This window comes from Eptesicus fuscus, chromosome 11, assembly GCF_027574615.1.
Source record: "Eptesicus fuscus isolate TK198812 chromosome 11, DD_ASM_mEF_20220401, whole genome shotgun sequence".
Taxonomy (NCBI): domain Eukaryota; kingdom Metazoa; phylum Chordata; class Mammalia; order Chiroptera; family Vespertilionidae; genus Eptesicus; species Eptesicus fuscus.
In genome coordinates, this window is record NC_072483.1 from 32,249,868 (window position 1) to 32,265,311 (window position 15,444).

A 15,444-nucleotide genomic window follows, 5' to 3' on the forward strand; every position below is an offset into this window, starting at 1 on the left:
CCATGAGAGCAGAGGGAAGGACCCAGGAATCCACTGTCATCTCTCCTGATGACATTTTTCTTAGGGCAACAAAAGATTTTACTTCTGAATTAGAGGTAAGCGACTCAAGGGAAAAAAATAAAACAACCCAGAGGAAGGAGAGCCTGAGGTCACCAGATACAAACTTGACCCTTTTCATAATCATGATCTATTATGTTTAATCACTAAATAGGTTATGTGGACAAAATTATTTTTAGATGCCTCTGCTAACATTTCTAAAATAGGAACTATGGCACCCTGACTTTTGATGTTTTGATAAACACCTTGATCACTAATCTCCTTTTGTTTGGCTTGGGGCTACCTATCAAGAGAAGAGCAATCCAGCCCTAGTTGGTTGCTCAGTGGGTAGAGCAACGGCCTGTGGACTGAAGGGTCCTGGGTTCGATTCTGGTCAAGGGTACATGCCCAGTTGCAGGCTTGATCCCCAGTAGGGGACATGCAGGAGGCAGCCAGTCAATGATTCTCTCTCATCATTGATATTTCTATCTCTCTCTCCCTCTCCCTTTCTTTCTGAAATTAATAAAAACATATAAAAAATAAATTTTAAAGAGAGAGAGAGAGAGAGAGGAGCAATGCAAAGCTGATGGTAAGTCTATGCAGAGGGAATGTTTCATTCATGAAAAAAATATATATATTCAATATAATTTCAGCATTAGGAATAGTTTACTATGTTCTATTTCTATGAAAATGATAGTTAAAATAAAACACATGTGGTAAATTTTACTGTTTAGAACATTTTTGATACCTGAACCATAGGATTTTAGTGATCATATGGTAAAACATCCCATCACCTACTACTTTTGGATAACAGAAAGCTGGATACATTTGTGAGCAAAGCATGTTTTAATCTGTTGTGTGGTGTGTTTGCGTAGGACTTACCCCGCTCTGCATCTGCTGAGATTCTTTGGCGGTGATGTACGTTGGTGTTTCAAAGTCCAACATGGGCTTTCCTCGTTCCTTTTCATACTTTTCTTTGTATTTCACCTAGTGATGAAAAGCCTTATTAGACATCCCTCCTCGGGTCAATTTATAGACAGATACCAGCTTAAGGATAGTATTTTTCAATGGACACATTATGTCCAATTGGGTGGCATCTCTGCCACTCAAGACAGATCCAGAACTTCTTTGTTGTTCACGGGGGAAAACACCATTTCTGTCTGCAAGGCATAATCAGGATGTGTGTTCAACTCATGGAGACAAGAGAATCACTGCAGAAGGATAAGCAGAGCGAAACGCTGAGGCAAAGAAACGCATGGGGAAGATCACCCATAGATAAGGTTGGCCAAGATTTGATATGTATAGACGTGAACATTTTAACCCTGGCATTAATCAATACTTCTGATTTTTAAAAATCTCCAGTTTTTCTTTCATAAGACTTGTTTTCAGACAACTGGAGTCTTGATTTGATGGATAATGCCTGCAACTTCATAGGTTAATAACTGTTTCTCTCAATTCTTTCCTTCATTATTTGCAAATTTTGCTATTTCTAATATACCCAGAGACTACTTCATTGGCAGGTCTGATCATATCACTTATCTGCTTAAAATCTTCCCAAGCCTCCCTATCATCCATTGTTTCTTAACTTGCAGTGCAGGCCCATGGGGCATATTGGGGTCATTATTAAGGGCTTTGTTCCCCTTTGTAACATAACCTTATGCTTCCAGTCCCAGTCAGTAACCTGACTCACACACATTGTACTATTTCTCCAATACATGTTGATGCTGTTATCATTGATAACATAAACATTTGTTTCAAAATGTTACTAAATTCAAAGCCCCTGTATCTATGGACACTTTCTCAAGCAGTAGTTAGCAGACCTGTCACTACTATCCTGGGGGGAATCCACCCAAGCTTTTGACACTGTAGACGATGAGCATCAGGGGAAAGGTCAGTCTTGATCAACTTACAATGCTCTGCAATTCCGTGGCCTCCTTTAGGTGCAGCTGCTCCAGGTTGTCGGGGATGGTGTGGTAGTGGCCTTTACTCTTCTCATACTTCTTCTTGTACTGGTACTGAGGGGAAGGTGGCAAAAAGGGCACGTGGATGTTAAAGCTGCGTGGCATTCCTATGTTTCCTCTTTGGATTAGACATGTACACAGCAGCAGGAGCAAGGCCACATTAAAATGAGCACATGCTAACTACGGGGGTAAGAAAAAGCTTTAAAGGCTGGAGATCCACAGTCAGCTTTGTCAGTTAATACAGGTTGTACACACTTAGGGCACACAGCATATTCGAAGTGGGGTTTCAGAGTGAAAAGTGAAAGAGGTCCTTTAAAGGAGGAAAGAGATTGGCTAATTGAAAAAAAGTTGAAATATTCTAAAAATAAAAGCATTTTGTTATATTCTGGGAGGTGTTATCGTCAGTGGAGAGGTGGTAGGTTACTGTTGTAATTTAGAAGAACGCACTCAAAACAAGAGAGGAGCTTTTTAATCAACCTAGTGGGTCAGTAGCAGAGAAGTTAGGTGCCTGTGAGCTCAGAGGAGGAATTTAGCTGCGATTGGCTGAAACAAGCCGATTCTGGAGCAAATGACCGAGCTTACAGAACTGGCTAGTTGGCTCGTATTCAACACATGATTCATTATCAGAGATTCCTTCATGTCAGTCACAGGTTTGTGAAGTTTCTTGAGGTCAGCCTTATATTTAACCTGCATGTTAAGAGGGAAAAAGGACATTATGTAAATAGGGGATAGTAAACAGTACGAGCGGAAACCATAGTAAGACTCATCCGGAAACAAATGCTGGAGATGGTGATGAAAAATCGTGTCTTAGTCATGTAGCCAAAAAGTGGAAACAACATAATTCATCAACAGATGAATGCACAGAATGTTTATACATACAATGGAATATTATTTAGTCATAAAAAGGAATGAAATTCTGGATACACATTACAACATGGATGAACCTTGAAAACATTATGTGGGAGACAAAAGAGACAAATATTGAATAATTCCACTTATATGAAATCTCTAATAGGCAAATTTATTGGAACACAAAGTAGCTTAGAGATTACCAGTGGGGGGAATGGAGAGTTTTTTGCTTAATATAGAGTTTCTATTTGGGGGTGATAAAAAAGTTTTGGAAATTATGGTGGTAGCTGGATAAAATTGTGATGTAATTAATGTCTGGAAAAATAGTTGAATGACATATTTTATGTTATATATTTTACCACAATTTAAAAAACATACCTCACTTGCGAGATTGTTAGCATCTTTCATGACTTGGTAGAGCTGGCTGTCTTTTGGATTGTATTTTGGTGTCTTGCCCTTCTCTTTGTCGAAATTTTCTCGGTATTTAATCTAACAGCAAATGCAAAAATCCAAATTATTCCTGAACATAAGTTAACTTGAGGACTGAGAATTGGAAAGAATATAAATGAAAAAAACACACGTTATACATAAAGTGATCATATAGTTTATTATCCAAACTAGGACTCTTTTAATAGTGAAAGGGGCACTATGGTAATTAGGTTGGGACAACAGTCAATCAAGAATAAGATCCAGTGGAATTGTATTTGCCATCTTTCATCACTCTGGCTAATCATCTTCAGATTAGCCAGAGTGATGAAAGATGATCACCTCCTTTTAATGCAAAACGAAAACAAAAGGAAAATGCATCAGGCTAAGTTCAGAGAAGTGATGGGATGTATTTGATTTGGAGTGCCTTGGCCCTCCAACTAGACAAGCTGAAAGCATTTTAGGTCTGTTTCAAGGATTTCCAAGAGGGATCGTCAATGATCAGAAGGGTGAGATGTCAGGCATCTGTTAAATTAGGAGAATTTATTGTTATTTTAAAATAGTACTTGGCTACATCATCTTAATTTTTTAAAACTTGGCAAAAAAAAAATGGCATAGCTTTCGAGTAAAAAGGACAAAGTTTAGGAATTAATGGCTTCTATGTCATTTCAGACTAGAAGAAAGAAGTGAGCTACTTTAGAATAATGAGAGAATAGGATTAAATATACTTTTAGGTTCATAACTCTAAGACTATGCAAAGAACTAAAGTAGTTCAATTTTAAAAAATAAGCATAATGCCTGGCACTAATAGTTGCTCAATAAATGTGATTTGATGGGATGAAAGGAAGAAACAGTCATTACGCCTGTTAGGTAAAACAGCTAAAGAAGGTGTTTCATTTATAAGAAAATTCAACAGGATAAACTGAAACAGGAGCAGTTCCTTACTGAAAGACAGACTAATGCCTTTGTCAGGAGTATTGTAGGATTAAGTCCCCTAGTTGTTCACTCCAAGAATGAAAAATGAGCTATCTCTAGATGCTGGCCAGCTAAAAGGGCAATATTTGACTCTCTGGGAAATCTAGAATTTCTGTTATTGGTAAGATGAAAGACTCGCCCATTCATTTAGCACCCCAGGACCCACTCACCCTGATATTTTACTCTATAGACATTTAAAAGCAGCACCCCTCATGCTTCATCATGTTATTTCACTTCCCCACCACTTTACGTATTCAGCAGGACAGACACAAATGAGACCACTCAAATGCTAAGAACAATGACATCTGCCACCTCAGAGGAAATGCATCCACAAAGCTGACACTCACTTCTTTTGAATAAACCTTCAGTGGAAATGCATAGGGAAAAATAAGCATGCAAACAGTACCACGTGATGCAGGCACATGGAGACAGATACATAAAGGAAGAGGAGGAACACAACATAAAAGGAAAAGGAAATGTAAATAACTGGCTCCTCTCTGAAAAAAATTCATTCTCAAAGAAATGAGAGGCCTGCTAAGGAAAGTCAGAGGTCATGAGGAAACTTCTTGTAAGGGACATAGAAACCCGTAAGGCTGGGGGTGATCCCAAGAGCTGTGAAACACAGCAAGGCAAAGGAAACCAGATGTCCAGAGTCAGACCGAGGAAGAAGAATTGCAAAGGCCCAGATTCTCGGATGAAAATAAAATCTGCTTCGTGTAGAAGTATGTTAGATTCCTCTTTCTATCTTTTAGGAAATAACTTGTTTCTGAAGAAATATTTTAACGAGCAGCAAACCCATTGGTCTTGCTTCCGTATCTTTTTCTTCTGTTAATTTCAAGTAAACTTAAATTTTCAACTTTTTAATTAAAAAAATCTATGCCTCCGTTTCCCACAGAAAGACTCTCAAGCAAATGTAACCTAGAAAACTACCATTATGAATCCGAGTTCAGCACAAAACGGACTTCCTTTTTGACTGGATCTCCTTAAGAATTACTACATTTGAAAGATATGGACACACATCAGAATCAGGACTCCAGGAATTCTGGGACTAGGCAGTAAGTATAGTAAATTCCTGGCATTGGATTAGGAATGAGTACAGTAAAACTACATACATGCGCATTACGGAATGGTAAAGACTTCTTTTTCTTGCTAATCACGGAACCTGAGAGGCAACCATGCAATGCCATGTATTGGCAAGTGCAACACCAGCATTTATAATCCCATCAGGCTCCGATATTGGCTTACATGGATGTGGTATAGGAAATATTTTCAAGTCAATTATTCTTCCAAAATTTAATTTAATTAAAGGTCTGAGATCCAACTGCTCAGCTCCTTATCAAGGAATTGGTACTTGTAAAGACTGAAGAACAGGTCCAAGAATTAGAAAACTTCTTGCTATTAAGACTGTAAAACAGAGAGTGAAAGAACTGTGAGTTCACAGTATGCCTGAGTGGAGAGATTGTATTAAGTGCCAGTCTCATATGTATTAAACATCAACAATGGCCATCAGCAGAGGTTTTCTTTGTGTGATTGAAGATGAGATTCTTCATTTGTTTTCATTTCATCTTTTAATTTGCTCTTTGTCAGCTACCCAAAATATACAGGGAGGCCATGTCCAAGTCTAGTCTATCTTCCTACTCCAAGTGGTATGTTCCAGAGGGCAAGCTTCATGCATGAGAAGATGGGTGTGTGCAAAAGAATATTCTTTAACAAATTTCCATAGCATTCTACACATGCCGACACAAAATCAACAGAAAAGAGTGCAACTTGGTCAGTCAGTCCCCTGACCAAGGCTAGGAAAAGTCGACAAGAAAAAGAGGAAGACAGAGATCTCGGCTTGCTGGTGCCAGTCTTACATCACTCATGAGTGCATTAACTCTCTTAAGATGCCTCATCATAGGGGTGTCATAAGATGCGGCGCCGTGCCCGTGTCCTCTCCTCTGGCCTTTGAGGTAGTCTGCCTAGAGTGCCAGCAAGACAGCAAAGTCAGAATGGGGAGGGCCCACAAATAGGTGGGCCAGGGGGGTCACACCATGAAGCTGTAAATGCAGAGGCAAGCCTTTCACAGAAAGTAAACACAGGAAGGTGAACTCATAAAAGGATCTGGTTGGGTCTCATTCTCCATATCAGAGCATTCACTTAGAATTAGGAATATGAGCCTCTTGATTTATAAATACAGCAAAGTCCTTAAAATGTCAACAGGCAAAGTCATTTCTTTGTTTTTAACTTGATAATGGTATGACCTTGGGAATTGAAAAACATATTAAAAATTTTTGCATTAGAAAGTTCTTGTTACATTTCATTATTCTTAGAGATTACACTGTGTGTTTTTTTTGTTGGTGATTTCATATTTTGGTATCAAATGCTTATACAATTCCATTAATTTATAATAAAACATTGCATAGGAGGATTACATTAAAAAAATTAAAAAGTCATATTTGCTTGTCATCAGGCATCTGAACCTTTTGTCTCTTCATCATTATGGCTTGTTTTGTCACTTGATATTACTACTTTATATCTTCCAAAAGATTGGAATCCCATATGTGCTATTACTGAAAATCATACAACCAAATGTATCCCAAACCTGTTTCTTTAAACGAATACTTGAGAGAACAGACAATGAAGAAGAAGGTAGGACCTCTGAGTTGGGGAAGAAATAAGTTATTCTTGAGTTCAAGTCCTACAGGACTAAGACTGGCTCTCTGAAAGAGCTGGTGGTGGATCATGGAGTCTCTGAGCTAAAGTCTGAAAGCCTGTCATAACTCGGGAGTATTATAGATAATTGGTCTAACAAGGGAAATTAGGTAATGTGGCAATTAGGTCTGAGCAACACATTTCTGAGTCCATCTTCTCAATAATATCAAATCTGCTAGAATAGAGCATTCCCACTCCACACCCTGGGAATACCTTGATCAGACATTTGTCACCCGTATGGTACTTACTTATCCATGGATGGATATATAGTCTGAGGGCATCTTCCCTAGGTCCTAGCGCAGACACTTCATATATGTACGTTGAATGAAAAAATAAAGGTTACTGCATCTGGTTGGATTCTAGAAGTTAGAATTTCATGACACTTGCATGTTAACAAGACCTCACAGGTGAGGTAAGTATGAATTAAGCCCTTGGGATGTAACCTCCAAGGTCTAGAGACAGGTTCCAAGAGGAGCTCTGGAGCTGATGTTCTTATCACATGAAAACAGCTAAGCACTCAACACCTAGACACATACCCATACATGGAAAAGTGGAGAAAAAGAGAGGCCTGGAGATGTTAGCCATAAACAAGAAAGATGGTCCTTAACACACATGTTCTGGTACGTTTCAGAGCTAATCTCCTCATGTTAGAGCTGCCTCTTGCCCATCTGCGTTACCTGGCTGCTCAGCTTGGCTGCCTTTTTGGCCATTTCAATGTCTGGGCGACCAAGCATGCTTAACCCATGGCTGCCCTCCTTCCGGTGCTTGGCTCTGTACTCCACCTGGATCAAAGAAAACCAAAATGGGCAATGCATTCTGGGTGGTGTGGCCCTTGGGGATCAGGCACATGTTAACCACATCTTTACCTCGCTGGCCTGCTTGGCTGCCTGCGTGGCCTTCTTGATGTCGGGCCGATCGGCCACTGTGGTGTAATGCAGGTTTTCTTTGGCATCTTTTCTGTAAGCAACCTTTATATGGGGGGGAAAAAGTTCACTCCTTTGAGAGATATGCTACCTTTCCAAAGTCCTCATTAAGTACAAAGGACCTTTTTACTAAAACCAAACTAATCCCACCACCATATTTATTAAACTAGAAGACACAGAAGTTAGGGTGACAGAAACCAGCATGCACCAATTTGAAATCCACGGGATCAGTGGTCCCCCAAAGAATGTCAAGAGGAGAAACTTACGTCACTCTGCTTCTTGGCCACTTCCATGGCATGTTTCACGTCTGGGGGCTCCAGCATGATGGAGTAGTTGGATTTCCCTTTCTCCTTGACAAACTTCTTTTTGTAATTTGTCTGAAAAGAGCCGGAATTACATATGTGAGCGGAGGAAGCTGGGAGCAGGATCGATTTACTTGAAGAACTTGGAGAAGATCTCCAGGGAAACCCCCGGCTCCCCATTTTGGACCCGTCTGGAACCCGGGTCTCTCGGTCCATATTCTAGTTCTTCCCTGTCACCTCTGTCCCATAGCCCAACACTGGAACCACACACCAGTCTTTGGAGAAATGACCACGGGGAACGTAAGCTCTGTCATGCACCATTTCTACCTTTTTAAAACAGATGGAACTATATAGGGCTCATAAACTATGATATCGTGATTATTAATGTATTATTGATTAGGCCATAGTAGTCAGAGATTACCAAGATACAGAGGTGGTTTGCTTCTCTAAAATTGTCTAGCAGTTTAATGGTAGGAGAGGCCAATCTCCATTAGCGATCTTTTTCTCCCCTTATCAGCACTAGGTTAATAACAGCTCACTTACATTGCTAGATAACATGACCCATGGCAAAGCCCACATCTGCCACAGGTGCCATAATTGGATAAATAACAAGTTGGCCTTTTAACCAGAGTTCAAAATGGTGATCACAGACTGGTGTTGATGGTAAGAACACAATGACATTAAGGAAGGTGTTTGGCAGCTGTCGGTCTGGCTGGATCCCAAGGTCAAGGGGCCCTGCTGCTGCCCAGTGCCCTGGGGCTGTCACTCACATCGCTGACATGCTTGGTCACTTCCTTGACGCGGATAGTGTTCGGGGTCTCCGGCAGCGTCGTGTATGAGCCCTGGGCCAAGTGCTTCTTCACGTAGTCCTTGTACTTGTTCTGAGGGAATCCACAGAAAGGGTTAGAGCGTCTGGCTGGGCGTGAGCCCAAGGTGAAAGCGGAGCCCACGGCAGCGGGAGGGGTACCTCGGACACCAGGTTGCTGACAGCCTTTGCCAGGAGGATCTGAGGAGTGTCGGGCACAGCGTGGCAGCTTCCTCTTTCCTTGACATGTTTCTCTTTGTATTTCAGCTGCGGGGGTGAAGGAAGTGTGTCGTTAGCTCCTCCGGGTCTCCTGCGTAATTTTATTAAGCTCCCAGGTCACCTGACAGAGCTGGGAGGACAGCATGGTTGACACCGTGGGCACATTAGACTCAACACAAGACGTGATGTTTGGGAATCTTGGGAAGTATGCGGCCATGATTTTCTTTATGTCTTGCAAGTTGAGGTTAGATTTTAATAATAATCAAAATGGGGCTTGAGATGAATCTTTATACACATAGCCTAGTTCAAAGCACTTTCAAATATGTCGTTTGACCCTCCCCCAAAGCCCGGGAGGCGTTGTTATTCTTCCTTTCCAGTGGAGGAAAGTGCAGCACAGGAAGAATGGGCGCCCACAAACGTGAATTAGTTTCTCTATGGAACCAGCAGGGCCTCACATTCCTGATTCTTGCTGTGTGGGTGCCAGAACGGACAGTCACCAGGGTTTAATACCTTCCCGCTGGGCGGCCCTGCTCTGCCACGTCAGGTCCTATTCCAGGACCCACACCCCCAGCAGCAGCCCTGGTCCTTCCCTGGTGTCCCTGGGGAGACGGCTCTGAGTGGGGTTAGGTGTCATGGAAGGGTCGGGTACTCACGTCACTTTCTATTAAGGAATTCCTCAGGGCCAGCACCATGTCTTTGTCATCGGTGACGGACAGCTTGCAACCCTTGAGGAACTCTCGGTCCAGCTTGTATTCAAACTGTCACAGAAGAAAGGCAGAGGAAGATGGGAAAGGAGAAAGCCAACCTTTGATCAAACCCATAAGGGGGCCGCCTCTTAAAGAGGGCTTGCTACAGAATGGGGGCAGAGGCCTCCTGGCCCCTCACTTCCTGCTGAGCTCCTCCTTTCCAGCCCCGAGGCCAAGACCAAGCCCCCCAAGCCTGCTCGCCTCCAGCCCCACCCCAGCCTCGCTCAGGTCTCGGAACCATCCGTGTGTGTGGGCCCAGCTGTGGGAGCCAGGCTCTGAGGCCAGGTCTGCTTCCTGAGCCGGCCTTCTACTCCCACAACCCCTGTCCTTGGATCTCAAATGGGCTAGGTTAGCACCCTCGATGGTGGTTATCATGACTAATTATTGATTTTCTGTCTCAGGCGTGTCTCTTCTATCTCACATCGCTTTGCTGCAGGGAGGACTTGGCGGCCTGGAGGAAGTCCGGTCGGTCAGGGGTCCACCTCCAGTGGGCTTTGTTGGCTTCATACAGCTTCTTGTAGTCCAGCTGTTTTTAATAAGAGGAAAACGAGTCGCATCAGTCAGGGGGCTGAATTCCTAACCACACGCATGGCACAGAGGGACTCACTCACCTTGCATTTTAACATACAACAATCCTGGTTCTTTATGCAAGAGAGAGCCCCAATTAAAATTTCTCTACAATTTATGCAGCTGGTCAGCCACTCAAGAGGTCATCTTGTGGGACCCTTTGGTCTCAATAGGGGCTAAAATTTTTAAAGGCCTCTGGGGGAAAAGATTCCACAATCTTTCCAGCTCTGCCAGTGTAGCTTAGTCATCTTCAGAGCACTTGAGCACTTTTAACTTCTAACTAAATTCAGGCTTAAGTAAAACAATATTAAACACATATAGTACATTCTTTTGTGCCAGGCACTTTCCTAAGTGCTTTATAATTATTAGCTTATTTAATCTTTGCAAGAACTGCATGCAGTCGACAGCTGAGGAACTGCCTAGAAGGGTTAGTAACCTGCCCAAGGTGAGACAGTGAGTAAAAGGTGGAACTGGGGTTCAAAGCCAGGCAACCTGGCTTTAGGGTGCCTTCAGACCTGCATCTGAGCCGGAGAACTGGCTGCCTCGAGCCAAATCTGAGGCACAGAAGTGTCTGCAATTTAATTTGTGTCCTTGGGAAGAGCCCTCTCTATCAGGCACATTCTTTCCTCTCTCTCATTTTCACACAAAATGTGCATACATTTTTGTATACTACTTGATGAGTCCTCCCCCCCACCCCATGTTATTGTGAAAATTTTCAAACATACAACAGAATTGCAAGAATCTTATAGAGACTTCCCACCACCTGCATTCTACAATGTGCATTTTACTGCAATTGCCTTTCCCCACATCCATCCTGCTTCCCATCCCTCAATCCACCCTCAGGACATCTGTAAATTACCTGCCAGCCCCTACAGGCATTTCAGTTTGCTGGCCCTAACAAACATATGTTCTCTCTGGCACTAGTGGGCACTAGTTGGGTTGTAATGGTTTCATTTTATAACTATATAAAACATATATTTTTTAAAAAGCTGATATTCCTCTAAATGCACAAAAATGTGGTTGAGGCTGTAAGATGCCCCACTACAAATAAATGAGTCAGCACAGGGAGATCTGAGCAGAAAAGAGGCTTAAGCCAACTCCTGACAGCACCAAGTGGTTAAATTTTTTTTGTCCATAAAGAACAGGCTCTAGGGCAGGCGTCCTCAAACTACGGCCCTCGGGCCACATGCGGGTGTTTTTGCCGTTTTGTTTTTTCACTTCAAAATAAGATATGTGCAGTGTGCATAGGAATTTGTTCATAGTGTTTTTTTTTAAACTATAGTCCGGCCCTCCAACAGTCTGAGGGACAGTGAACTGGCCCCCTGTTTAAAAAGTTTGAGGACCCCTGCTCTAGGTAGGGTGTGGGGCAGGAGGAGAATATGGAGGGTGGAGGGTGGAGGGAATGAAAGATACTGAGATACTTTCTAAAATGCAACTTTCATTTCAGAATTAAGTGTCATATCTCCCAGCCACCTAGCACCAAGGCTGGGTGGGTGTAATGACTGGCACAGGCTGGCCACCCTTGCTCTTCCCCATTGACCTCCGTGAGAACCAGAGGCAGCATGTAGATTTCAGCATCCTTATGCACGCTCCTGGCGCCCACTCTTGATCTGGACTCAATCGCTGGAAGAGATGTAAGAGATCCTCTGTCCCGCAGAAGCTGATGAATCCCCCGTGAGGCTAGGGGAAGTTTATGGAACTTACGTTGGTGTTGACTTTGTAGGCGTCCTTGGCTGCTTTGATATGAACAGCATCTGGCTTAATGGTGCAGTTGGACTTGTTTCTTTGGTAAACTTCTTTGTATTTCAGCTGTGGGAGGCAACACAATGACCAGGTTCACTTTTTATACAGTCTACTAAGATACTTAAAAAGATAAGAATGAAAACCGTGATTACAGTACACACTGCTCCTTAGGGCAGAATGAATCTGTGGGTAGAAAGGTTGTGGCCATGCAGACCTGTGCGTTCCTGCCTGAGTTCTTAAAACCAGCTCCCAGGACACACTGAGCATGCTCACTAGTGTCTCGGCGGCACTCATGTCCCCTGAGGTTGTGCTGGAAGGGCCAGCTGCACGGCTTTCCCTGTATGTTCTCCCTTTTCCAAATCAGAAAATTCCAAGTTCAGAACATCTGGAAAACTGCTGACGGAAGCGAAGCTCCTCCCACCCAGATGGAATGAGTCTTGCCCTCCTTCTGTACCCCCCACAGTTCCAGCTGTTATCACCTCATGTTGTAATTATTTGCTTAACCGTCTATTCTTTCCATTAAGCTGAACTCCAACGGCAAAGACTGTGTGTCATTCATCATTGTTCCTCGTGTCAGGCACATAGAAACCCAATAAATGTTTGATGAATGAGTGAACGGATGGATGGATGGATGCAGTCATCACTATCATCACTGTTAGAGCCACATCTGGCCAGTTTGGGCATATGAGGGTTTGGATGAGAGGGAGAGTGTCAGGGAAGGCTTAGTCTCAGGGCCTAACAGGTAGTTTCCCCATCGTGGGCCCGGAATGTCTAGCTTCACCCAATTCTGCTCCTCGTAAATTTCAGGGCCCTGGAGCCTCACTTGGGTTTTCTCACTAATTGTGGCTGAGGGATCCCAGGCGTTAAAGTGGTTAAATCTGAGGTGAAACTGTTCTAAGGAAGCCTAGTAGCATTACTAAATTGGCTTGATCACAATTTTCTGCACTCCACCACACACATAAATCAATATCTTTAAGGGAAAGGCCTGGACGTCCATGTTTTACATCCATGTCTCAGGTTATTGTTCTAATCAGAAAATGTGGGAGAATGGACACCAAAATGCTTCATTTTTCTACAGTGAAAGGGGAAGGGCCGCTCCGCATAAAGAACTGACCTGACAGATGTTTATGAATACCTGGGTGTCCATGTTTGAAATGCCAATACTTAGTTTAACATGAAAAATATGAAACATTTTTATATGCATTTCTGCCTTCATACACGTGCACGAATGTATTTAACATTTTTTCATGGCAGCTCAGGGCCAGCATTGTGAACACATTTATTCATCTATCAGGGAATTCCTGAGCACCAGCCGAGGTCAAGGCTGTGGGTAAGGATGCGTGTACTCCACAGCTGCCTTTAATATTCTCTCCGGTACAGTATAGCCATGGACTTCCTTAATTTTTTTTTTTTTTAACAAACAATCATGATAGTTTTCAACCACAGAATCTAACTATATATCTGGAAACTTATGAATACAATTTCTCCTCAAATTCAGGATATTTGAATTTAATGGCTACCTTGTTCCTCTTAGCCAAGATAAAGTGTATAGAGTATTCATAGCATTTATGGCATATTGCATTTTTCAAAATCATCTCTATAACATCCCGCCCTCCCCCCCTTTTCTACAATGTAACCCTGCCATTTGTTCATCCAGAGGTGGCACCTATCTCTTCACCCATTGAATCTGGGTATCCACTGTGCCAATAAAATACAGCAAAAGTGTCTCTTGTCAGTTCTAGGAGTAGCCCTTAACTGGTCTGGAAGCTTCTACTCCAGCCTCTTGGAACCCACCCACTGTGCTGTGAGCTGTCCAAACCACACGGGGGTGGGGTTGGGGGTGGGGGACTGTCTATGCAAAAGCAGAGCTCCAGCCCAGAACCATCATCAACGACCAGCCATGTGAGTGAGCCTTCTTGAGGTGCTGGCCCACCTGAGCCTCCGCTGTCTGCCAACAGCATGTGGGATAGAAGATCCACTCGGCTGTGCCCACTCAGCTCACAGAATCACGAGGGGGGAAATGATTGTTGTTTTAAGTCGCTAAGTTTTAGGGAGATAGTTACACAGAAATAGATAACTGAACCAGGGTTTGTTCGATCACATTAGAGAGGCCAAGATGAGAGGACTGCGAAGCCATTCTGATACTCACATCACTGACTTCATCTTTGACCTTCCGGACATGCAGCAACATGGGCGTGTCGTGGATTGTGGTGTAGCCTCTAGGCTTGGCCTTGTTGTATTCCAATTTGTAAAGTATCTACAGGAGATGAAAAAGCAGGAAGAGACCATGTTATACATCTCCATTCACAGTGCAGTGTGATGTGACATTATAAGTGCAAAGGGCTTTTGTGAGTGTGTATAAAGGTGAGTGAATTCTATAAATTCAACAGGTGCTTTCATGCTTTCTGCCAAGGCCCTGGTGCTTCTAAAATGGGGTGTCTCCCAATTTGGTTGGAACAGTTCTACATTGTAAAAGAAGTCCTGAGCATAGCAGGACATTAAGCACTCTTGCCTCACTCCCACTGAATGGCAGAAGAGTCTTCTGGACATTGTGACAGTCTAGACTACCCTCTACATTTGCAAATACCTCCTGAGTTTGAGAATCTGTTCAGTGTTTCTTGTACTTACATCACTGATTTGTTTGTTGACTTTTGTAGTACGCAGGTGTTCTGGAGTGTCCACAATTGAGGTAAATTTGTCCTTTGTTTTTTCATACTTTTTCCTGTACTTGATCTAAATTGTGCAATAGAAGAACAAGTTAATCCTAAGAAGTGGAAGAGAGGGCTTTCAGGAATTTAATTTTCCTCTTGAGAGAGTCCCACAGCAAATAGTGGGATTATTATACAAGCCACTGACGTGGGGGAATGGGGTCATGCTTTCTCTTTAAATCCTAATTGAAAACATTTAATATAAATCTGTACTTGATAGCAAGCTTGCACTGGAGTGAGCAAACAATAACAATAAATGATAATTCCCATACATTTTATACATGCAGAAACTAGGCCCAAACGGGGTAAGAGACTAAACTAAGGGTACATGTAGAGTGAATCTCAGAGCCAGGACTAGACCCTTAATCTCTGGACTCTGACAAGTAATGATTCACTCACAATATAGGGTGGGGCAAAACGTAGGTTTAAGTTGTTCATATGGAAAATAATACCATAATTAGATTTACAGTTGTGAGTATGGAAGATAATA

At 42.6% G+C, this 15,444-nt stretch overlaps 1 protein-coding gene across 1 annotated transcript in view; it reads right to left on the reverse strand.

The window, feature by feature from the left end:
• NEB (nebulin) overlaps nt 1-15,444 on the reverse strand; it is a 191,668-nt gene that overhangs the window by 26,906 nt on the left and 149,318 nt on the right. The window contains exons 116-129 of the mRNA XM_054723403.1: nt 14,875-14,979; nt 14,396-14,503; nt 12,208-12,312; nt 10,358-10,462; nt 9,844-9,948; nt 9,134-9,238; nt 8,937-9,047; nt 8,131-8,241; nt 7,808-7,909; nt 7,619-7,723; nt 3,225-3,335; nt 2,580-2,684; nt 1,947-2,051; nt 919-1,023 (exon numbers count right to left, since the gene is read on the reverse strand). Coding sequence (XP_054579378.1) covers nt 919-1,023; nt 1,947-2,051; nt 2,580-2,684; nt 3,225-3,335; nt 7,619-7,723; nt 7,808-7,909; nt 8,131-8,241; nt 8,937-9,047; nt 9,134-9,238; nt 9,844-9,948; nt 10,358-10,462; nt 12,208-12,312; nt 14,396-14,503; nt 14,875-14,979 — 1,488 coding nt within the window. The remainder of the gene's footprint in view (nt 1-918; nt 1,024-1,946; nt 2,052-2,579; nt 2,685-3,224; nt 3,336-7,618; nt 7,724-7,807; nt 7,910-8,130; nt 8,242-8,936; nt 9,048-9,133; nt 9,239-9,843; nt 9,949-10,357; nt 10,463-12,207; nt 12,313-14,395; nt 14,504-14,874; nt 14,980-15,444) is intronic.